At 40.8% G+C, this 25,260-nt stretch overlaps 1 protein-coding gene across 3 annotated transcripts in view; it reads left to right on the forward strand.

Moving 5' to 3' along the window:
* The window catches only part of LOC134211768 (uncharacterized), a 43,942-nt gene extending 27,220 nt beyond the window's left edge, over positions 1-16,722 (forward strand). For 2 of the 3 annotated variants that reach the window (XM_062688988.1, XM_062688987.1), the window contains exons 2-3: positions 9,739-9,791; positions 16,373-16,722. In XM_062688988.1, coding sequence (XP_062544972.1) covers positions 9,739-9,791; positions 16,373-16,649 — 330 coding nt within the window. In that variant the 3' untranslated portion in view covers positions 16,650-16,722. Of the gene's footprint in view, positions 1-9,738; positions 9,802-16,372 lie in introns of all 3 variants that reach the window. The other variant, XR_009979088.1, reaches the window with a different exon arrangement.
* Positions 16,723-25,260: the final 8,538 nt, after the last annotated feature.

Raw genomic sequence — 25,260 nt, forward strand, 5'->3', positions numbered from 1 at the left:
CTTCAAATCACTCGTTTTATTCCATTGAATTCATACCATTCAATCCATACGTCCGGACGGTAATTAATAAATTCCATCTCATCCATTCCATCGAGCACTGGAAACCAAACAGAAAAACAAAGTCTAGATCAAGGTCGACAATAGCGTTTATGAATGAAATCAAACTTACTAGGTAGAACATAATTGCTTCCCCCAAAAGAACCATCCCCACATCAGTTGATTCACACAACAATTAGGGCCATCACAACCGGAAAATGATTCCTTAATCGCTGAGATTTGTGCACACCGGGATTTTTCTTTCGTCGGACGGAATTTTGACGAACTAGCTACCACTAAAACGCGATTATTTCGTAGAAAACCCGCGGATAATATCAACGACTCGCATGCACCGTGATACGATTCGCGCCGGAACGTAAACAAACCAGTTGACAGTCTGACAGTTTTCAACACCCAGTGGTGTTCGTTGAGTTACTTTGAGTAACCTTTTCTTTCTCGTCGTGAGTACGAGGAAGATGAAAGAGTTTCGAAAAGGGCCTATTTTGGTCGATTAGCATTAATCAAAATAAATCGTTTGATTATGAGTCAAGTTTAAAGTCCATTATCAAAAATCTGAATGAAATCAATTTCATCCAGAACGGACGGTGGGGTAATGTAACCATTGCTTGGTTCCAATTATTGTTTGCTGGCCCTGCCACAAGTCCGACATCCCTTTTCCTTCGAATATTAACCACTACGCCCTTTGAAAAATACACACCCACTAATACTACTATGGGACAGTGTCGGCACTCAGTGGCTTGATGAGTGTGAGAGCTCTGCTCCACTCCCAATATGCTTATGGCTTGAGGGGTGACTTTTGAGCGGTGTAAACGACGCTCTTAAGGCGTAAGATACTTCGTCGGGAGTTAATGCCGTTCACTCATAGGTGGAGTCACAGGTCGAAGGGTTGAACACATTAAGGGTACGAGCATAACTGTCAAAAAACGTTTATGATTAACAATCATAAACGGTTTTTGGTAACCTCCCGCTCCATCGGGGATCCGAATTCCTTTAAAAGGCTTGTTCCGAGAAGATCAAGCCCTCTTTGTGCTTGGAATTTGGAAAGTGAAAGTAGTGCGCGATAGATTTTCTTTTAGAGGTGGCTTTGTTAGAATTGTTAGTAGCTATTAAAAGTTAGTGATTCAAAGTGTGTTAGTTGATTAGTACGTATCTAATTATAGCTAACACGGAGAACAAAAAAAGTGAGAAACACAAAAACGAACATTGTTAGTTTAAGAAAAAGGCAGAAGGACAGTGGTGAAAAGTGTACGCGGTGAGAAGTGATCATCTCGAGAGGCATCCAGGCCGGGTTGGGATAAGTCGCCATTTTGGACGTCCCGTAAGACCCTTAACAAAACGGACACGCTCGTCAATTGTCCGGGACGACAGCCACCGTATACGTCGCCATCTTCCAAGCCAAGCGGAGGTCATCATCCTCGATTGCAGTGCCATCGCATCATCACTGGCCTCATCGAATACCGCCTTTGTCGAGATTTAGTGGTTCGACTTTCTGGCAATCCGCCGGGAGCCACGTGCCCATCGTTACCTTCTCCGGGCACCCGCCGAGAACCTCGTGGCCATCACAACCCTTTCGAGGCCAACACCGATCGGAAACATTCGGTCATCAACTCGCCGAGCAGTGTTAGCAGCCATCGCATGGACTATTACTCGTAGAGAGTCACGCAAGTACCCCTGACGTCACACTTAACTCAATAAATTTGTAATGTAGTCGAAATTGAGCTCGGTTGATTAATTTAAAGTGCATTGCCCTGAGGTATAGCGTTTCCACCTCTTTTCGGTATTTTCGCCTAGTTTTGGTTCAGAAAAGAACCTATTAATTTCACTTGCACATTCCCCTGGCCAATAATATTCCGGATTCGGTTTTATCTCGGTGTAAATCATTGATGTTGTTTCAGCTTATTCGACACGTGTGAAACCAATGGGTAAGTGAGTTCATTTCCAGTCGTTCCTGCGAATTGAGTTCCTTCAAGCGTATAGGAGGTATTGTGAGCGCAAGCCAATAAGCGACCCTTTGATTAATTAACCCTTTGCCAGCCGGCGAGTAATAGTCCTTACCGCGAAGCTTTTTGTTCTGGTTTGCTGACTGGCCGACTAAATCACCGCTTTGCTGACCGATTCAACAATTGTTTCCATGAAATTGCTAAAACTTCGCAAGCTCACCTCCGGCTCGATCATTAGATGCTGCGCCCATTGAAGCTTTATATTGGCTGGTAATTTTTCTGCCAACTCTTGAAGGAGCGCTCGGTTAGACAGGCGTGCTTGTTGTCCCGCCGCGATTAGATGTTGAGTCCAAGTTTCATCCCGAAATCTATTAGTGAGTCCAACTTTTTGATGAATTCAAAGGAAGAAAAAAACGTGTTTTTATACTAATGTACATTCTGCTAACATATGAAAATTGAGCAATTTTCGACATGTTATTTTTACAGGACCATTTTACCCAACTTTCCCCTAATGAAATGTTCGGATTTTTTATTTCTACATAGACAAAAAAACATTGACAGATTTAACCAGATCAAAAAATTAACATAAGTAGGGTCGAAATTTGTGCGAGCTATCTTTTAAATAAACAGTGCTGCAGGCAATTGTGATTTTCATAGTAGCTCTTGAGTTGGCACTTCTGAATTATATATGAATTGAAAGCTCTTCAGTTCTTTTATTGCCCTATGGGTTTAGTTTTTGTCCTAGATCTGTTGGTGAAAAATATTCCCTTCGAAAAAACAACAATTTTATATTGAACAAGTCCATTTTCTCCTAAAGTAAACAATTTTATAACCATATTAACCACTTGTAATACAGTAATAATTTAGTACAAAAAGCGTACAAAATTTAAACAAAATCGGTCAGTCACCGCCAAAGTTTTTGCATTTTTTGATTTTGACGATTTTTAAACATTATTCTTTGTAGGGCCGTTTTACCTCACTTCCCCTTCCCCAATGAATAAATCTGAAAATTTGCCAAATGTTTTCTTTTACATATATGATCAAATCCTGAAAAAAAATATTCAAATCGGAGAACATCGTTGCAACGTCCCTTGGAAAGGGTGTCGCGCTTCTCGCGAACTGGCTGTTAAGTTTAAAACTTGTAATTCCTACACCTAAAACAATTTTGATGGACATTCTTTGTATTAAGCGTTTTGTATCAAATCTCGCATAGAAAATATGTGTATGATAAGATGAACAAGTTGATATTGAAATAATTTGAATTTCGTTCGAATAAACTTAAGTTAAAAGACAAAATAATAAATTTTCGAGGCATGACATTCAACAAAAAATTATAGATAATTGATCCAGTAGTAGAGGAAGGAGGGGAGACTTGATCACCCCGTGTTTTATCGAGAACTAAATTGGTTTTGTTTTAGCGTATTTCTTAGTATAGATCCTTTGGACAAATGATCTTTATGCGGTGAGTTGTTTTTTGGATTGACGACAACCTTATTTATTCTGCAGGGCGGTTTGTATGTTTTGACCTTCTTAAAGATTTTTTTATTGGCTACGCAAAATTTGAACAACCTTTCATAACAATGACCAAATGCTTTAGTTTATTTCACAGCACAAATCCATAAATATACTTAATGATCTATTCTGATGAAAATGTCAACATTCCATCAAAGTTTTAGGATATTTGGATTTGAAGTTATTGCCATACAAAAAATTGGCATGTGACATTCTTTGTATTAGGCGTTTTGTATCAAATCTCGCATAGAAAATATGTGTATGATAAGATAAACAAGTTGATATTGAAATAATTTGAATTTCGTTCGAATAAACTTAAGTTAAAAGACAAAATAATAAATTTTCGAGGCATGTAGCATGACATTCAACAAAAAATGATAGATAATTGATCCAGTAGTAGAGGAAGGAGGGGAGACTTGATCACCCCCTGTTTTATCGAGAACTAAATTAGTTTTGTTCTAGCGTATTTCTTAGTATAGATCCTTTGGACAAATGATCTTTATGCGGTGAGTTAATTTTCGGATTGACGACAACCTTATTTATTCTGCAGGGCGGTTTGTATGTTTTGACCTTCTTAAAGATTTTTTTATTGGCTACGCAAAATTTGAACAACCTTTCATAACAATGACCAGGTGCTTTAGTTTATTTCACAGCACAAAGCCATAAATATACTTAATGATCTATTCTGATGAAAATGTCAACATTCCATCAAAGTTTTAGGATATTTGGATTTAAAGTTATTGCCATACAAAAAATTGGCGAAAAAATTCAAAAAAATAAAAATTTATTCTCAGGCTTCTATTTTTTTGTTTATTTGACGGATTTGATGAAGGGTTGGCAGGAAAAATTATTTATTGCGTAGATATCATAGAAAGGGGATCAAGTCTTCCCTAATTTTAAAATTGCATGTACTGTTGAATTCAATCACAAAAATCGTTCACGTATACACACAGAAATTTGAAAATTCCGAATATTTAAAAAAAATCTGGGGGCACCTTTCTAATTTTATCAAAGCAAGTTCTTGGAGAGGGATCAATTTCCCCCGAATATTTTAAAAGTCGATTTTTGACAGCACTCCAAAAAATCGATTGTGTATCAATGACAACAATAATTTAAGGACTGTCGCACATCAGTAAAGTTAAATACTATATTTCTTAGAGAGTCTGTGTGGAAATCGCGTATGTTTATTTATTTTTGGTTGTTATACTTCGGAAATCAGAAAAAGGGATCAAGTCTACCCAGTCTCCCCTACCTGTACATGACTCCCGTACTGCGATTACGTCTTTGTGGTTAATCCATCGACACTTAGTTGTAGATCCGGAGCCGTTCCTGGGTCCATAACGTATTGGAAATATAGGAGAGCTGCAACTGGTAGCAGTGTTATGGCCCAGTACGCTTCCACTGCATATTCCAACATTCTAACCCAGCAACTGTCTAAAATAAAAATATTCAAATCAAACAAATCTAGAAATTTTAAAGCAATAAAGCCGTATTCGACCTACAGCAGAACCGAACGCGTCTTTCCAGACTCGGGGAACATCTGTTTCAAAAAGTGGAATCCGCTTTCAGATAAAAATATGAATACTTTTTGCTCCTTGAAGACGTATTTCGAAAGAATCGATTGAAATTTAAATTTATCTGACCCGTATAAAGTATGAACTTTTGGTCCTTAATTTTGAATTAAATTGTTCTCAAAACAAAAAATAAGGTTTTTTTAAACAATGAAATATCCCGGGTTTTACGAAAAATTTCATCCCGAATCCAGGGACAACGAAAATAACCGGGAAAAAGGAACTCTACCACGAACAGGTAGCCGAAGCGTCCCCCTACCTGTCTGTGGTGATAGTTCGCGTGGGAGAGTACTAACAGATTGGAGAAATCAACGTTTGAATCTAACAAAATACAAAATCACATACGTCCTTTTGAATAAGTACCCGAGATTTAACGGACTTGCAAGGAAAATGGCTCAATATAGCGTACACACGCTTAAACACGTTGGACCAACATTTAATTACTTACTTACTTACTTACGGATCCTGTACACCTCCGGTGGTGCAAAGGGCCGACTTGAAAGATCTCCATCCTGAGCGTTGCCCGGCTATCGCTGGCAACATGTTATGCCAGGTTAGATTTCGGTCGACTTCTTTTATTTCTTGATTGAGGCTTCGCCGCCATGAGCCTCTGGGTCTGCCTCTGCTGCAATGTCCCGCTGGGTTCCAGTCTAATGCTTGTTTACAGATTTCGTTTCCGCCCCTACGTAGACTGTGGCCGACCCAGCCCCACTTCCGATCCCGAATTTCTGTTGCTATCGGCCTCTGGTGACAACGACGATGGAGCTCGCTGTTTGAGATCCAGTTGTGAGGCCACCAGGCCCGAATTATATACCGCAGGCATCTGTTAATGAACACCTGCAGCCGTTGAGTGTTCTCCACTGATACACACCATGTTTCGCTAGCGTATAACAGCACAGATTTCACGTTAGAGTTGAAAATTCGTATTTTGGTGCGTTCACTTATCTGCCTGTTTTTCCAGATATTTCTTAAACTCGCAAAGGCAGACCTTGCTTTCTTGATCCGTGCGCCTATGTCGATCTTGGTACCGCCGTCTGATGCCATTTGGCTACCAAGATATTGGAAGCTTTCAACATTCTCCACTGGTTGCCCGGCTACTGTGAAACTGGAAGGAGTCATCGTGTTTACATCCAACGATTTGGTTTTGTTGACGTTGATGACTAAACCTGCCGAAGAGGAGCGCTCGGCAAGGTCGTTGAGCCTACTCTGCATATCAGAGCGCCGTTGCGCGAGGAGTGCAACGTCATCCGCTAATTCGAAGTCGTTTAGGTGATCCATGGTTATAGGCTGCCATAACAGCCCGCGGTTTGGTTCACGGACAATCGCATCTACCAGAATCTCATCGATTACGATGAGGAACAGTAACGGTGATAGAATTCATCCTTGCCTCACACCAGCTACGACCCGGATAGGGTCGGACAGGACCCCATTGTGCAGCACTCTACACGAAAAGGCCTCGTACTGTGCTTCGATGAGACCGATGATTTTCTCAGGAACCCCCTTGCGTCTCAGGGCGCCCCACATATTCTCGTGATTGAGACGGTCGAAAGCTTTTTCGTAGTCAATGAATACCAAGTAAAGGGACTCTTGGAATTCGTTGACCTGCTCCAGAATGATGCGGAGCGTGACAATATGGTCCACACAGGATCTTCCGGCACGGAATCCGGCTGGCTGCCGCCAGAGAGTCGCATCGATCTTCTTTTGAATCCGGGCTAGGATAATTTTGCACAGAACTTTGAGAACGGTACACAGCAACATAATGCCTCGCCAGTTATCGCATACAGTCAGGTCACCCTTTTTGGGCACCTTCACTAAGATACCTTGCATCCAGCCGACCGGAAAAGTTGCGGTGTCCCAGATATTACGAAATAAACGATGCAGTAGTTGAGCGGATGTCATGGGGTCAGCTTTGAGCATCTCGGCTGATATGCGGTCGACCCCTGGGGCTTTATTCGATTTCATGCTTTGGATGGCTGTTTGAATCTCTAGCAGTGATGGAGCTTCGGTATTGACGCGTGTTATACGTTGGATCCTAGGCAGATCATGCCGAGGTGGTGATGGCCTGGCTGGCACTCGAAAAAGTTGTTCGAAGTGCTCGAACCAGCGTTTCAGCTGGTCAGTTGGGTCGGTCAATAACTGATCATTCGCGTCTTTCACAGGCATCGTTGCATTCATCTTCGCCCCGCTTAAGCGTCGTGAGATATCGTAGAGGAGGCGAATGTCCCCGGTTGCGGCGGCTCTCTCTCCTTCGTCGGCCAGAGAGTCTGCCCACGCTCGCTTGTCCCGTCGACATGAGCGTTTTACTTCCTTCTCAAGAGCCGCGTATCGTTGACGGGCTAAGACTTTGGCTCCTCTGGTTTTCGATCGCTCTATCGCGGCTTTGGCTTCTCTTCGCTCCTCTATCTTCCTCCAGGTCTCATCGGTGATCCATTGTTTTCTCTGGGTGCGTAGTTCGCCCAGATTGTTCTCGCTGGTGGCGATGAAGGCATTCTTGATGGCGGTCCTCTTACCCTCCTCTTAGCTCTTACCTACACGCCCATTTCAATCTACTCAGAGATTTTAGTAAAATTGTATTCTTGTTTTTTTTTTCTTACGGAAGTCTTACTCATTTTTCGTAAAAAGTGGAGCAGCTCAAATTTGAGTAGTTTCACTTTTCATGAAAAATAAGCAATATTTCCGTGAGAAAAAAAAAGAGACGGGAATACAATTATACTCAGTCTCTGGGTGAATTGAAACGGGCGCGTAAAGGACCTATCAACTTTTTTAAATTACGTGCAGAAAACCATAGAAGCAGCAAATTGGACATAAAATTTTCAAATAAACATACACACTTACTAACGGAAAAGTAGACATACGCAATTTGTCGAGCTGAGCCGAATGGTTATGTTTAGAGATGGGCGCTCCGCTCAGGAGCTGTTAAAAAGATTCGTTTCCTTACATTGAGCTGATGAGCCATGGATCTTTTTTAAAGAAGCCCAGCTCAGCAGCTCACTTTAAATTGATGAAATCATTGTCAAACACGCGCCTAGAGAAACTCCCTCGAGCGTACGCACTCGAGTACGCGCGCTGTTGTATTTTGTACAGCACAAACGAAAATACCACGCTCGCGGTACACAACACAAGCGAGCTTGTATGAGCATTCCAGTCCAGTACCGCGCACCAGAGTGTATGTAATTAAGAGTGGCGACATGTGCCGCATTTGACAGGTCTCCTGCTCGTTTGGAACACGATTTTGTATGGGAATGACAGATGAATTTTGTTCCAATTCTGACAGTGTCGCCACTCTTAATTACATACACTCTGCCGCGCACGTGCTGATCGTTTATTATTTGCACCTCAAGCACCATCAAGCCAAGCGACAGCACCATCTAGCCAAGCAACAGAAATCATTTCTGCTGCAGAGAGGAATAAGAAACACACAAGCAAAAATAATCTAGCTTGCCGTCTATTTCTTAACCCACATACTCGGCGCTACGAACGGACACACAAAAGATACCTAGTAATACGGTAGCGAACGAACCGTACTAAGCAAAAGATCCGAAGATCCGAACAACTCTCAGTTCCGCTCATGTCGTCGTCCAGCTCGAAATTGCTGTGACATGGAAGCGAGAGCTGCGCCACCAGCTCAGATCCGTGCGACACGGATCTCGATCCGGATCAGTCGCGACCGATTCTAGCGAGCGAACCGTGTGGTTCAAACGAACCGAACTGGGAGCTGTGTCTTGCACGGAACGGATCTTTTACTTGCGACGGGTTTTCCCGCCAGCATACTGCTACATGTGCACTCGGTTTGTTTGTAGCACCGTGCTCTGTATTTTTTACTCTCTTGTTTTTATTTCTCTCGCATTTCGGGAACCAATATAGATGAATGGGCTCGCTTGTATGAAAATATCAACTACGCATGGTAAGAAGGGTTAGAAGCGCGCGCAAACAAGGCATTGATTTACTGCACCCAGTATGAAGAGAAAACTTATGACACGTGATATGGTTCATATACATATCAGAGACTAGGGACTGAATTATTCAAATTAACGATTTGAGAAACGCTATCAACAAAATGTAACTTAATAATGTTGAGTTAGTTTTTGTATAGAAATAAATGTGATGGTTCTAAATGAACTCCTAGATTTCAAAACTAGACGGTCAGAAAAGGCGTAATAAATGTTATTAGTTTAAAATTGTCGGTTTTTCAATAGAAATTCAATTACCTCACTGTAGCTTAACATTTTAAAAATTTCAAAGAAAGGTCAATAGATGAATTATGAATGAATGAATAAACTAATGAATGACATAAATTTTTAAAATTTTTGAACTATAATTAAAATAATAATAATAGCAATTATGTTTTATTATATGTAGCATTAAAGAACTGAAGAGCTGATCCAAGGAGCTGACTCTTTTCAATGAGCTGAACGGATCAGGTCCACTCACTGCAATGAGCTGTTTTGCCCATCTCTAGTTATGTTTATGCACACACCCATACATAACACACGCACACACAGACAGTTCATCATGCTGAGTCAACGCCTACTATAAAAGTTTGTTTTTGGTGTTATCCTATAACCTTTACGTACACATAGTCTGTACGTGAAAGGCTAAAAATTACAATAATAATTATGACCCAAATTCAACAGAAATCCTTCTCTTGTCTATTTCAGATATTGGCTGCCCTGCTGTGCATAGTAGCTATTGCTGGAGTAACAGCTGCCGGGTAATAATAAGTATGCTACATATTCTAAATCATTCACATGGAATTAATTAAATTTGCATATTTTTTCAACACAAGCTCACTGCAATGATCAGTTACATTTATAGAATTATGTCTTGTCGCAAATTAAGACACATCAAACTGCACCTAATTAATCTGTGCATGGTGTCTTCTCTTGCCCTTCAGATAGTTATCAGAAAAACATTTAAAAAAGATGAGTTTTAGCCAGGTTCGCAGAAATTGCTCTCAATAGATAACAAATAACAAAAAGGAGAGGCCAAACCTCTTCGAATCAATACAAGCCATGAAAGTTTATCAAACTTGTATGCAAGTGCGAAAAAAAAAGAATAAAACGCTCCGTTCTCGCTCATTTTGCGGAACCTGTGATCCCCATGATTTTAATGGAATTTATCGTTTGATAGTGTGAGATTTTTTTATCATTTTGCTTTGGATTCAATCCCTGGTCTCAGTTTGTTCTCATTCAATGGCTCTAAATTCCAAATGGAACTTGGCCTGCTTTCTAACTTAGTGTTCCACTGTTACGAATTGGATACTTTCTATGCCCAATATTGCATGATTATATGCTTTGTTTTTTTTATCTATTGCGTTTATTTGACAGGCTCAGGCGTGTATAACACTTAACGGAGCCGAGACTTTATGATATTTACAATCGATATCATCTTATTATCAACAGTTAGTAAGGGGAAAGGGTATAGACCAAGATACTCGTGGCGACTCAAGGTTAGATTGCGTAATTTCAGGACGGACTAGGTTGGGATTTAGGTTTGTGGTATTACAGCTGCTCATCCGGGTATTTGACGTCATTAACGGTATGGCGTAGCGTCGGGCTCGAGTTGTGGTTCGTCAGGGAGCATCTTCCGGATGGCCATAGCTTCGTATTACACAGAACAATAAGACAAAAACAAAACCAAAACGAGAAAGAAAAAAAAAAGGGAATTAGACTTTTATGTCAGACGAGCAAAGAAAGGCATAGATGGCCTGCATATAAACCACATCGCGATCCCCCAAAACACCTCTTACTTCCCTGTAGGGTTGTTTACCTCGGGCCACAAGGGTATCCAATAGTTGCTCTCTGGAGGCGTCGTTTTCCGAGCAATACCAAACTACGTGATCGATGTCATCGAAACCGGCTCCACACCTACATAGGTTGCTATCGACCAGGTTTATTCTATAGAGGTGTGCGTTTAGTGAATAGTGATTGGACATAAGTCTCGACATCGTGCGAATGAAGCCTCGGCTTAAGTCCTCACCTCTGAACCACGCTCGCGCAGAAACTTTAGGAACTATGGAAAACAGCCACCGTCCAAGTTCATTGTGTGACCAAATCATTTGCCAATTTTGAAGAGTACTCTGACGGACTAATGGGAAAAACTCGTTGTTCGAGATTTGTCTATCATAAACCTCACCCTCCTGTGTGCCCACCTTTGCTAGCGAGTCCGCTTTCTCATTGCCATAGATTAGGCAATGGGATGGGACCCATACAAAGGTAATCTTGAATGATCTTTCGACCAAATCACGCATCTGCTCTCTTACAGTTGTAAGAAAGTAAGATGCGTGCTTAACAGGTTTCATCGACCGGAGTGCCTCGATAGAACTAAGACTATCCGAGAAGATAAAATAATGGTCTACGGGCTGATCGGAAATTATCCCCAAAGCGAAATTAATTGCTGCCAGCTCAGCAACATAAACCGAACACGGTTCTTGAAGTTTTCGGAAGGTGGTTGAATTTACGTTGAAAATACCGAAGCCAGTGGATCCGTTAATGCGAGAACTATCAGTGAAATATTTGTTATTGCAATTGACATGTTCATATTTTTCAAAAAAAAATGGAAGGGATAGATATTTGTCGAAGATGATCTGGTATTCCTTGAATAGCGTGTTTCATGGACAGATCGTATTCAATTGAAGAACTGTCGTTGACGAAGTGAACTCGAGGTGGATTACCCAGTCAACACAAGATCGTATACGATGTTACATAAGATGCTAAAGTGGAGGCGATATAGGTGCTTCCCCATACAACATGTACGTATATCGCCTCCACTTTAGCATCTTATGTTGCATCATATACGATTTTGTGTTGGCTGGGTATAACATGGAAGACAGAGATCTGACGATATGTAGTTGAGATAGACTCGCAGGTTTCTTGAACGATGAACCAGTTCAAGCATATTATCGAAGTTTTCTAATACAAGTGTGTTATTTGTTCCACATTTGATCAGTATTCTAAGTGAGAGCTCCCAGTAACGGTGCTTTAAAGGAGTGACTCCAGCAAGCACCTCCAGGCTCATGTTATGCGTTGAATGCATACAGCCAAGAGCAATACGCAAACAACGATATTGAATTCGTTCCAATTTAATCAGGTGGCAATCAGCTGCTGAGAGGAAGCAGAAGGAGCCGTACTCTAAAACAGAGAGAATAGTCGTTTTATATAGTTTGATGAGGTCTTCCGGGTGAGCGCCCCACCAAGTTCCGGAGATAGAACGGAGAAAATGGATCCTTTTTCGGCATTTCTCTAACAAATAATCAATATGGGTTTTCCAGGTACACTTGGAATCAAACCAGACCCCAAGGTATTTAGAAGATAAAGATTGGTTTATGCCATCTTTCAACAGCTTTAGTTTCAGTTGAGCTGGGTACCGTAAACACTACCAATTGAGTTTTTTGCGGAGAGAACTCGATCCCTAAATGTCTGGCCCAAACAGTCAGGTTATTTAGGGAATTTTGCAATGGTCTTTGCAGGACATTTGCACATGAACCTTTTAGGGAGATCACGGCATCATCTGCAAGTTGTCTAAGCGTGCATTGTCCTTCCAAACAATTGTCAATATCTTTAACATAGAAATTGTAAAGAAAGGGACTTAGATATGAACCTTGGGGAAGGCCCATGTAGCTATTTCTGGAAGTTGTCAGAGTGCCGAGAGTAAAGTTCATATGTTTTATTGACAACAAATTGTACAAGAAATTATTCAAAATAACAGGTAATCCATGACTGTGCAGATTTTTCGACAGTACTTCTATGGAAACAGAATCAAAAGCGCCCTTAATATCCAAGAAAACTGAAGCCAGTTGCTCCTTGTGCGCATAGGCCAGCTGTATATCTGAAGAGAGCAACGCTAGACAATCATTTGTTCCTTTACCTTTTCGAAAACCGTATTGAGTATTTGACAGTAATGCATTTTGCTCGACCCAATGGTCAATTCTTGAAAGGATCATTTTCTCCAATAATTTCCTCATGCACGATAGCATGGTAATCGGTCGGTATGAATTGTGATCAGACACTGGTTTCCCAGGCTTTTGAATAGCTATTACTTTGACCTGTCGCCATTCTGGTGGTACGACGTTGTACTCCATAAAACAGTTGTACAGGTCAAGTAATCGTCTTTTAGCGATATCTGGGAGGTTTTTAAGAAGATTGAATTTGATATTATCGCATCCCGGAGAAGAATTGTTTGATGAAAGAAGAGACATAGATAGTTCCAGCATTGAGAATGGTCCACCCAAAGAACCGGGATCAAGCGTAGATTCTCGAAATAGCGGTTCGGCTGGTACGGAACCTGGACAGACCTTTTTTGCGAAGTTGAATATCCATCGATTGGAGTATTCTTCACTCTCGTTGGTGGAAATGCGGTTCCGCATGTTGCGGGCCGTTTTCCAAAGTGTTGTCATTGAGGTTTCTCGTGATAGTCCTCGACAAAACGTCGCCAGTAGCTACGTTTTTTAGCTTTGAGAAGATTTTTGAGCTTTCTTTCAAGCCTCAAATACTCTTCGAAAAGCTCAGACCTTCCGTGTTTGCGGAAAGCCTTGAAGGCATCAGATTTCTCGGAATACAACTTAGTACATTCATCATCCCATCCAGGAGTGGCTGGTCTTCTTATGACAGATGTACTTGGAACGCGTCGTTTCTGAGCTTCTAGTGCGCTTTTATGCATCAATTCGGTAAGGAATCGATACTCATCCAGTGGAGGAAGAATATCAGCTGATTCAATACCAATTTTTACCGCCGATGCAAATTTTTGCCAGTCAATGTTTTTCGTTTATTATGTGCTTTGTGTGGTATGTACAATTGACAAATTCGCGACAACTGTGAGCTGTTTGCAAAATTCTTTGGTAATAACGACAAAGTGATTGGAAGATCGCTTTTTCCCCATCGACCAGTGCACAAAGTTAGGTGCATTTATCTTGTTGTACGAACTGAAAACCAACTCGACCACATCTGCATCAGCCAAAAATGGAGACGGTTGCTTCTTGATGCCCGGAATTAACGCAGCGATGACGTCACATCTGATTTTCACCTTCTAATTGGCGAGATCCGATTATGCACTGCTTCGATCCAGCGGCGGGAGGAGAGACTCAAATGGCGATTCAACACACGTCAAAGCTGACCCCATGCTATCTGCGAATTTTGTTTATGTCTTAATTTGGGTGAGTTTTAATCATACTGAATAGTTCATCACTAAATCTGCGAAAATGGACATAGCCTTTTCCAGTCGACTGGATTTAGTACGTGAAGGTCCCTAAACAGGGGTCCTAACTGAGTGCCCAACTGAGCTCAGAATTGCAAAATGGGCAGTTGGTATGTTACAAAACAATTTCACAAAGAGAACATTGTATGATGATTAAATAAACTTTTATTTAGCTTTCGGTCAATTTTGTACAATTTTGGGTTGTGTACTTTTGGATTTATTGATCGAATCGAATCAGCCGAAAACTACATAAAAAATCATTTAATCATCATTCAATTTTCAATTTCCTAAAAAAAAAGTTCGAATATAAAAGCAACCTGCAAGTTGTGGTGCCTGCCTAGAATGTGGTGGGGTTTGACAGTGGGCTCTGTTAAGCTTCTGTTAAACTATAAAAAGCTCAGTTCAATCAAAGTTAATAGCCTATATTCCGGGTATTAAACCACCCGACTTGGACATCAATTTACAATGTTCCGAAAACTCACATGTGAGTATGTACATTATGTGGAAGATATTGATTTGAAAATTGTATTGGAGGTAACCACTTTTCCTTCCTAATTTTATTTGCTAATTATCTAGGGGCCCCATACACGCTCCGACATGTTGTACAACTTTGACTCCTCCCCCAAGAAATTTGGTTCGATCGGAGTAAAGTCGGACCGTCTGTGGGTAAGTTGTACTGCAAAACAGTTGTACAACTTGCCCACAGACGATCCGACTTTGCTCCGACCGAACCAAATTTGCTGGGGGCGGAGTCAAAGTTGTACAACATGTCGGAGCGTGTATGGGGCCCTAATACATGCATTCATCTATCAGACTACGTGTTCCGTATTTTATTAACACTATCAACACTTATTTGCTATGTTACATTTTTAGTTATTATTAATACATTTCCTTTGCCTTTGGCAGCTAGGACTTTTCCTCTGGTTGAATTGAACCAAATGGGAATTACAATTTTTATTTAGGAATCGTTTTGGTAGAACGTGAAACACAGAAAGAACTAAGATAGAAATACAAAGTAGGAAAGGGACGAGCCTGGAATTGAACCCACGACCTCCTGCTTATATAGCAGAAGCGGTAGCCACTAGATCACCGAGCTCGTCATTTTCGACATACTTAAATTTCTGCATAAATTCCGTTAGACTTTCTTTCAAGAATTATTCAAGAAATTCCTTTACGGGTTCTTTCAAGAATTCCTTCGTAAATTGTTCCGAAAATTTTCTTCGGAAATTCCATTAGACAAAATCTTCGGAAATTCTTTAACGAATTCCTCTAAAAAATCCTAATGGATTTTTTTTAATTTCTTTAGAAATTTCTACGGAGATCTTTTTAAGAATTTCTTCGGAAATAGCTTTATGTTTTTTTGTTGGAAAATCATTCAGAAATTCCTCAAAAAATATTTCAGGAATTCCAGCGGATTTTCTTCGGGAATTTCTTCGGAAATTTCCCTTAACAATTTTATCGTAGATTCCTTTAGCGATTTCTTTAATATGTATTTTTATCCGGAAATTACTTCAGATTTTTTTTCTGAAATGATTTAGGAAATTCTTTTGAGTTTTTCTTTTAAAGTTCTTACGAAATTCCTTCTTTACGAAAACGATTGGGGAAAACACATTTTTTCTCAGAACAATTGAAGAGATGAATATTATCGTATTTATCGTATTCAAAGAAAGAAACAACGCCTTTAACCTTTGTTCATGCGTTCTGAACACTTACCACCTAGCATATCGGAACGTTTCTCCTTACAGCGATGGAAATTGAACCCTTCTCACAGCATATGCAGGTTTTAGACGGACGTCGCAAAGCGTACGGCAATAAATTATATTGGGAGCAAATATTACCCTGAACAATTATTTAGTCAGTAAATTGAATAAATTACTTTACATAAACAAATCAACTAAGACAATTAAATCATTGCAATGAGCATATTTTGAAATAAGGTGTAAACATAATATTAGTAGAGAAAATTTATTTGTTTTACTAAGTGATAATTAAAAAAACAATTTTATTAGAATGTCAAAAGTCATACGTTTGCGCCATGTCTACAAAATTTACCATATTTCAGAATGCACAAAACAGAAAATTCGATTTTATTATTTACAGAAAGCGGCGGAAAATTATCATTCACGTTCCAGTTAAGGTGAAACAAGAGAAACACACACATACACAAGTTAAAACTGTTCACCATCATCATAAGCCAACCGTCATCAAAGAAGAAAAAATAATTAAAAAAGAAGTACACAAGCCAGTTGTCATCAAAGAAGAAGTTGAACATGAACATTTCCATCACCATTATAAGCACGATCATCCAACATTTGAGGTAGACGGACATGAACCACTTGGAACTGGAAACGATTTTGATGGCCTAAAATTCAACTAATTGAGCATTGAATCCTGACATAACGAAACTGACAAATGTTGAGAAATCTCTAAATAAAGAAATGAATGAAAAACGATTATATATTAAATATTATCACATATCCAAATAAAACAGCTTTCCAAATTAAACAATTCAATAAAAGCTAATTGTTCATTTCCCGGATGATTACCCGAAATAATAGAGGTAATAATGCATCGAGTATAACCGCGCCTTCCGAAATGGTTAGCGGATGGCTTAAGCGCAAATTCTAATTGAGATCATCCACCAGTTTCAGGGTTGCCCTGCCTAAGATTTTTCAGGAGAAAGGATTGTTGAAATCCAATAATGAAAGGAAACCGCGTAGATCGGCAGGCTATAGGTAGGGGAGGACGTTCGGTTGTGGGCACCCTTTTTTGTTTGGTACATAACTTTGGCCATGTCGACATTTGCATAGCAATGCAAAGCTAAACGTATAACCTTACTACTAGCAAAGAAATTAGTATGATTTCATCGATTTGGAAAAAAAATCTTGACAATTTAGAAAATTTGAAATTTTATATTAAATATAAGTATGTATATATATAAAATATATTAAAATAAGTTAAGGGATAACTAAAACTATATTGAATGATTTATCAATAAAATGAGGGTGCTTATAACCGTACCAATATTTTTTTTTGGTACATTCAAAGTTAATTGCCTATATGCCGGGTATTAAGCCACCCGGAGTGGAAATTAATTACTATGTCTGAAACTTGAATATGCATATGTACAACATGTGATAGATTTAGTTCGGAAAAGGTATTGGAGGGTAACCGCCCCCTTCGGTGGGGTTTGATCCCACGACCCCAGTTCGCATGACAGTAGTAGGGAAAGCACCTGTCATGCGAACTGGGGTCGTGGGATCAAACCCCACCGAAGGGGGCGGTTACCCTCCAATACCTTTTCCGAACTAAATCTATCACATGTTGTACATATGCATAATCAAGTTTCAGACATAGTATTTTTTTTTATTTGTTTGTTTGTGTCTTCGAAAATATAGAAAAAAAATCGTATAGACTGGTAACTTAAATATTAATCTTAGATCTAAACACATTTTTCGACATAGTAAAATCAAACAAGTGGTACACATCATTAAAACGTTGACAACACACATCTAGTGGATTATTTTGTCCATAAAGAGTCCGATGCGCTGCACGACGAAAGAAATCAAATCGCCTGGTTATCCTTTCTGGGGCGTTGAACCGAAGCTTTCCCAAGAGTTCAGAACAGTGGAAGAAACTCACGTGTGCGCCACGGTAGGTGTCGAAGTGCATATCGTATGAAAACCTTCTGGACTCGTTCCAGACGAGCGATTTGCACGGCGTGATACGGGGCCCAGATAGTAACACCATATTCCAAAATACTTCTAACAAGCGAAACGTATAACGACTTGAGGCAATAAACGTCAGTGAAGGTCCTCGTGTTACGCCTTATCATTCCCAAAATAGCAAACGCTTTGGCGGTAGCAATTGCGATGTACTCAGAAAATCTTTGCTTGCTATCAAGTGAAATACCCAAGTCCTTGATGACCGCAACTCGTTCCAGAATGATACTCCCCATCGAATATTTAAAATTGATTGGAGAGTGTAAGCGAGAGAAGGTGATCACGTTGAATTTTTTGACGTTTACTTCCATGCCATTTGCTAGGATAGGATGTGCCAAGTAGTCAGTAAAAATCGTACCGATTTGATGTCATAATCGTACCGGTTGCTGAATGGTTGAAAATGCCAATCGATTACTTCGATTGGTGGCGGGCGGCGGCGCGTTTTTCGTAGGGCAGCATGTTGTTAGTTTGGCCGTGTTGGAGGTTTGTAAAGTTGATATTAAGCAAAATACGTAAATGTTTGAGTTCCAGTTTTCTGGTAAAAAATAAATCTAAATTGAACTGAAAACGCTATATAAATTATTCTCAAGGGTTGTAAAGGTTAAAAACAGTTGATTTTAAGCATTATCATTCACCTTGCCGTCATTTTCGATCTCAAAGTCATTTTTCCGTAGCGAAAACTTCTCTCTGTTAGTCTTTCGTTTCTCTTACATAAATAATGGATGGAACGGAAAGAAAAACAGTTTTGATTCATGATTTGGAAGATTTTGTACCAAATGACTTTGGCTGCACTGGCGACCACCTCGTCAGAGCAACCGACTAAAAAGCAACAAGGCAGTCTCAATTGAGTTGTCACATCGTATCCTAGGCCATTTGTTACGCACCAGCCAATCAAAGCATCCATGTCCATCTGAAGAGCACACCAGTCTAGTAGGGATGTCACTATTCGGTATATTTTTAGGTCATCTGCATACATTACTTTACATGATTTGAAGATGGAGGGCAGATCGTTGACGAAGAGCACAAACAGTAGTGGCTACCCTGAGGGACCCCGGAGTGTACAGAAAAAGGCGCCGAAAATGGTGAGTCAATTTTAACATATGCTCTACGATCAGCCAGGTACGATTGAATCCAGCTAGTAAGCCAAGTCGGAAGTCCATATCGTTTCAACTTTTCGATCACCAGATTGTGAGGGACACGTTCGAAAGCTTTAGAGAAGTCGACGTAGATAGCGTCCACCTGCTCACGTTTCTCAATTTTGTCTAATAGAAGGGACACGTATGACATGACATTTGTTGTTGTGGAACGTTTCTTAACAAACCCGTGCTGTTCATCTACGATGATATGGCGTATAGATGGATATAGGATGTCCAACAACATACTTTCCATGATCTTCGGCAGGCAGTTGAGTATGGATATTCCTCTGTAGTTTTGGACATTATGTACGTCTCCGGCTTTATGGATTGGAGTTATTGCAGTCATCTTCCATAAGTTTGGAAAACGCGCCTCACTTAAAGAGCGGTTGAAAAGCAGCGTAGTAGGTAAAGCCAACGAGGAGCAGCATCCCTTGATGAAGCATGGTTGAAGATTGTCAGAGCCAGGGCCTTTCGAGGTTTCAATGTTTAGGAGCTTTCTAAGCACCTCTTCTACCGCAAAAGAAACAGTTGGTATGCTCAAATCATATTCCGGTAAACTGCTCAAGTACTGTTCAGACAAAGGTGGTGAGTTATTACTTGCCACGTTTTGAAAGAAAGACGAGAATAAGTTTGCAGAATCGATCGATGAAACTGATGTGGTATCCTTGTAGAACACGTTCTGAGGGATTCCACCGGTTGAAGTCCATTGTCGCATGTACTTCCAGAGACGCTCTGGGTTCGTTTTGAGTTTTCAAGAGATTTTGCAAAAGATTTACGCCGATATAAAATTATTTTTTCCTACCAGCATGGCTGCTACTACACTATGGGAAATTTTGACGGCCAAAATAACATTTTGAATAACTTTCAAATACAATAAGTATTTTGCTGAAAGTTGCTGCAATCGATTCCTTACGATTAGTTTTTTTCGTGATCGTTCTATATTCGCTTGATTTTTATTATTATATGTGCAGCTCAGAACCGAATTTTTGAACTCACGACAATCAATCTTTCTCCTATTAGTCGCAAGTTTCATCACTGCGCATCTGGTGCGCTGTATAGCGCATCTGGTTGCGAATAATGTGCACCAGTTGCGCAATGATGCGCTATAAGTTGAACGCGAATAAAATCGGTTTTCGCGACTTCGAAATTCGATTTTCAACTGGAATCATAATATCTGTTTCATTTTCAGAAGTGGAATTTGACCAATAAACAACAAAATCTTAAATATGCGAATGCTCAGTTAGGAAGATTTATGTATTTTTTATGTTCTTTGTTTAAGATATTTGGGGAACATGGAACAGAAACATCTGTTTTTAGCCATTCGATTGACCATAGCTCACCAAGTTCAACATAAACATTATGTTCTTGTACAATACCATTATAAACCTAATTAAAACTACTAAGTTTTATTTAGGGTATGCGTAAGACAACACACCAAAAAATTATGAATATTACAGGTGATGTATTTCAATAAAATGACACAAAACCACATGACGTAAACAGAATCGTATATTTTCCAATGTCAGATGATTTAAAATTACATGTCACGGAACCTAAACACAGCACCCGTTGCAACGCACCTAACGCACAAGTAGTCAATGACTTGATACAGTGAAATACTTGTTCAGTGCAAATCGTGGAACCAGTTTTACTTCGATCATCCCTCTTTCAAGAAACGGAGATAGCTGAGTGGTAGCGTGCTGGGCTCACACTCAGCGGACTTATGTTCGATTCTCGTTCTGATCAATCAATTTTTTTTGGCAACAAACTTCTGATGTAAAATTAAAGTACCACCTAATTTTACGTCAAAAATGACGCTCGTATATGTCGGTGTCACAGCACCTAAAATTACATGATTATTTTTAGGTGTGAAGTCTTAGACCAATATATTCGGCTTTATGACAGTTTTCAAAATTGGTTTCATTATGTAACCTGCTAAATTGCTTACATTAGAAATTTACCTAAATTTACTGTACATATTATATTGAATTAATGATCCATAAAATTCCTACTTACTATTTACATAAAAATACTTCTTCTTATAATTGCTATATAATATGAAAGTTTACAACTAGGATTGAACTTAAATCTAAGGGAATTGAACTAAAATGAAATAAATAAACATTAAACAAATATCGAAAATGAAAAATCGGAAAAACCTCTTGCCCATCCCTATTCCTATCCGTAACCCCCATAACGTATCACTGACATCTGCGCTGTCAAGCGTCCGTCCACCACCACTATCGTGATCGTTGACCAACACAAGGACGAAACGACAGCTAAAAGCAGGGAAACGACGTGGGATCAGCTCTCTAAGAGGTGAACCGCCATCATAAACGGATTGTAGTCCGCGTTTTTCACCCAAGTTTTTTTAATTCTTTTTCCCGGATAGAAACCGCCAAAAAAACCGGAAAGTGCTTGATTAGCCGGCATCAGTGAAAGTTTTCGTGTCCGCGAGTTTCCGGCAGTGCCCATTTTAGCAGCGTGAGAGACTGCCTTGGAGTGAACCGTGTTTTTTCACCTCCGGAGTGCCATCTTTGGTCCGGGTCTCGGAAGTCGTCGTATCCGGCAGGATAGCCGCAGAGCTTTCTGGGTGTGACTGTATCTTTTCACTTCGCGGGGAGAAGCCGTTTTAGTTGGCGCGAGGCCGCCAGACAGCAGGACAGAAATAGAAGAAGAACCGTGCCCATCACCCCAGAGCTCTGATCCCCATCGCCCACGCGGCGGTCAGAAGCCATTTTGTTTGTGTGAAATTGCGGAGGGTCGGTCCGGCCAAGAAACAGTGAACCGTGTCTGAGTCGCATCGAATTGCCCTCTTCCTCGGGCTCAACACCGGACAGAAGCCATTTCATCTGCGTTTGCTGAGGTTGCTGGAGTACCCATCCGGTGTGAAGAAAGTTTAATCCGGCGGAGGGATATACATGCATGCGGCCTGCCTTCGCCACCCTAATCGAAGAAGATAACCTCACTCGCGAAAATCCTGGAGGTGGTGTAGTTGTCACGTGGACTCGACGAGAAGCGATCTTTGTATTTGCACCGACGAACGTTCTCCGTTTGGCCCGCTTTCCCGGAACTATCAGCCGGAGAATAAATGGACAGGACCCAGGTCATCGGACGAAAGGAAAGCATGGGACGTTCGGTGACACTCGCACGTCGGAGCCGCGTCGGCCAAACTCGATATGGTATGTGATCATTCCCTTTATTCCAATCATTTCCTTCGACATAAGAATGTTACGAAAATCATGAAAATGACAAATTGAATATATATACAATGTAAAATCAGATTACCTTGGTTGTAGCCTATCATTTTCTATTTTATCCTTTCCATATACTCGCATATTTCATATATTTCTGCTTCACTGTGCATATTATTTAAGGGAAGTCTTTCCGCTAAAACTCCCCCAATTTCTCCCAAGAGCTACCAGAAAACGACCCTGAGGTCGCAAAAGGGCAGACAAATGTCCCCAAGCAAAAAGAATCTCTAACAATTGGCGCTCAACGCAAAATAAAATAATAAGAAAAGGTTTCCACTTTAATCCTAAAGTGGAACCCTTTTCAAGTAAGCTCCGGGAGGAATTGGAATCCTTTATTCCAATTGTTCTTATAAAGTGAAAAGGTTTGTATTCATTATAATCATTGCATTCATTAATTCATTTTCTGGTATGGGTTCGGATGATGAGAAATCTTTATAATTGTCGCCTTTCAATCGGCTTTAGAAATTTAATCTATTATACATTGATACATTGTAAATAATTAAGCTTTGTGTGTAAATAAGTGATTCTAAATAACATTCTCATTTACACAGTGCTTCAAATTGTAAATTTTTATTTTTATAATTTAGGCTAGGGTTTAGTTTAAGAAAACAGCATAACTTGTGCGCGTTTTCTTTATTTCGCATAATTCATGCGATAGCATAGGCTTGAATTTAGCCTTCCTTTTTAGTTAAAGCTGCTTTTTCTCACATTTTTTGTGAATCGTAGCTAATTAGGGGTAAATTTTGTAGGTTTAGATTATTTGATAAAATTTATTGTATATATTTTTTGCATTTAATATATTTTTAGAGCATTTTCGGTTTCGAAAATGGCCGAAGCACTGATGGATTATTCCCAGGCAGTCGACAAAATTCTAGAATGGTACCACTCCTTAAGGGTGGACCATTTAATGCCCTATGAGCTCGAATTTGAGCTCAATATCCGATCGATAGTGATCCGCGACGATCCCACCTATTCTCGAAGGCGGAGAAGCCTTCGAGATCATTTAAAAAACGAGAAAGAAAATCAGAAAACGATCGAGGTAGCACTTGATGTGGATTGGGAGGAAACAATTCAGTTTTGCCGACGGAATTTTGACGAGATCGTAGAAGGTCTGAAGGAGAATGACAAGATTCTCAGGGTGAGAGGGCAAGCAAGGTTGCTGCATTTTGGCCACCGAATTGTCCTTCTAGTTAACAATGCTAGGGAATTGGGAGAAGCGGAAAACTTTTTAAAGGCGATGTTGATAGACGTGGTGAAACTTCTATTAAATAACTTTTATGGGGGTTCTGAGGAACAAAGAGGGGAAAACAGGGAGGATCCGGAGGACCATTCTTTGGTGGATCTGTTCAGTGCAGAGGGCTATGCTGCACCTCCTGTTTTGCCCACTCCAGTGACTGGTACCGGGGCTATTCCTAAGGGAACCGTGCCGGCAGAAAGTAATACTGCGAGTTCTCAACTTGAAGGAGCCGTATGTGTGAACTCGTTGATGGCGAGGATTAAAGAGCTTGAAGCAGAGCTGGATAGACGAGGTAAGCAACGGGATGAGAGTTCTGTATTGTATATATCCGGCGTTCCGACTGGAACCCAGCCGAATATATCGAAGGTACAGCCCGGAGTACCTAGTATTCCGATGATTAAACCTCCGTTCACTCCCTATTCAGCTCATCTTCAAGTTTCGGAGGACTTGAACAATACCGGCGTTTCGCGTTCCGGTAAATCGGTGCCATCTACCGAGCATTATGCTTACAGTTCCGCCTATTCTACGAATTCACAAGCCCATACGGTGGCTTCTCACTCAAGGCCGGGTACTAGTGTCACATTCTCGCTTCCTCAGAGCTATTCGTCAGCACTGCCTCAGTGTTCTACCTCGTGGCAGGACCACCTTCAGAGGGCTTCGAGTATTCAGCCTTTCAGTAGCTCCTCCGCTACTAGTTCGTGGCTCGGAAATCCAGCCATAGGTGCGGCGTCGGTTTCAATGCCGTGGTCAGTCCATTCGGCTGTGAATAGCACGCCGAGTTTCAATCCCTGGCTCGGAAATCCGGCACTGAGCAGTGCCTGTACGAACCCTACGTGGTCTCAGAATCCGACTTTGAGAAATACTCAATCGACTAATCCATGGACGGCAACTGCTTCCTCAACTTCATTTCCTTACGCCAACCCATCTCTCACTCCCTACAGCGCAACGCTGTCGGGTAATCAGGGGCGTCACAGCTTACCTGTGTCCAAGTGGACAATTTCCAAATACGATGGCGAGGATCAAGGGTTGAAGTTGAACCAGTTCCTTGGAATGGTCCATGCCATGGCCGTATCTGAGCATGCCTCAGAAGTCGAGCTATTCGATTCAGCGATTCACCTTTTCAAGGGACCGGCCTTGCAGTGGTATATGACCATGCGGGCCGCCGGTCGCTTGATGAATTGGCAACACCTGGTTCTAGAGCTCAGGAGGACATTCATGCACCCCGATCTAGATACCATGATAAAAATGAAGGTTTATCAGCGTCACCAGTTGCGGAACGAGACGTTTCTCCAGTACTACCACAGTATGGAGGAACTGTTCGGAACTATGAGTGTTCCCATTCCGGAACATGAAAAGGTCCAAATTCTGATGCAGAATGTCCGGATCGATTATAAAAAACAGCTGAATTTCCTTCCTATCGCCGACCTCCAGACATTGGTGTCTGCCGGTCAGAAGATAGACGCTGTCAACTTCTCCGTGTACAATAAGGTCTTTGGACCGGAGAAGTCGGTGAATGCGGTAGAATATTCTGAGACCCCTAAACCGAAAAAGGAGAAGCAAGCGAGCAAGCAACGCTCGTCTCAGCCGGCGTCCCAATCCGGCCACTCCTTTTCGCAATCGAACCAGCAACAAAAGGGTT

Source organism: Armigeres subalbatus, chromosome 2 (assembly GCF_024139115.2).
Source record: "Armigeres subalbatus isolate Guangzhou_Male chromosome 2, GZ_Asu_2, whole genome shotgun sequence".
Classification (NCBI taxonomy): domain Eukaryota; kingdom Metazoa; phylum Arthropoda; class Insecta; order Diptera; family Culicidae; genus Armigeres; species Armigeres subalbatus.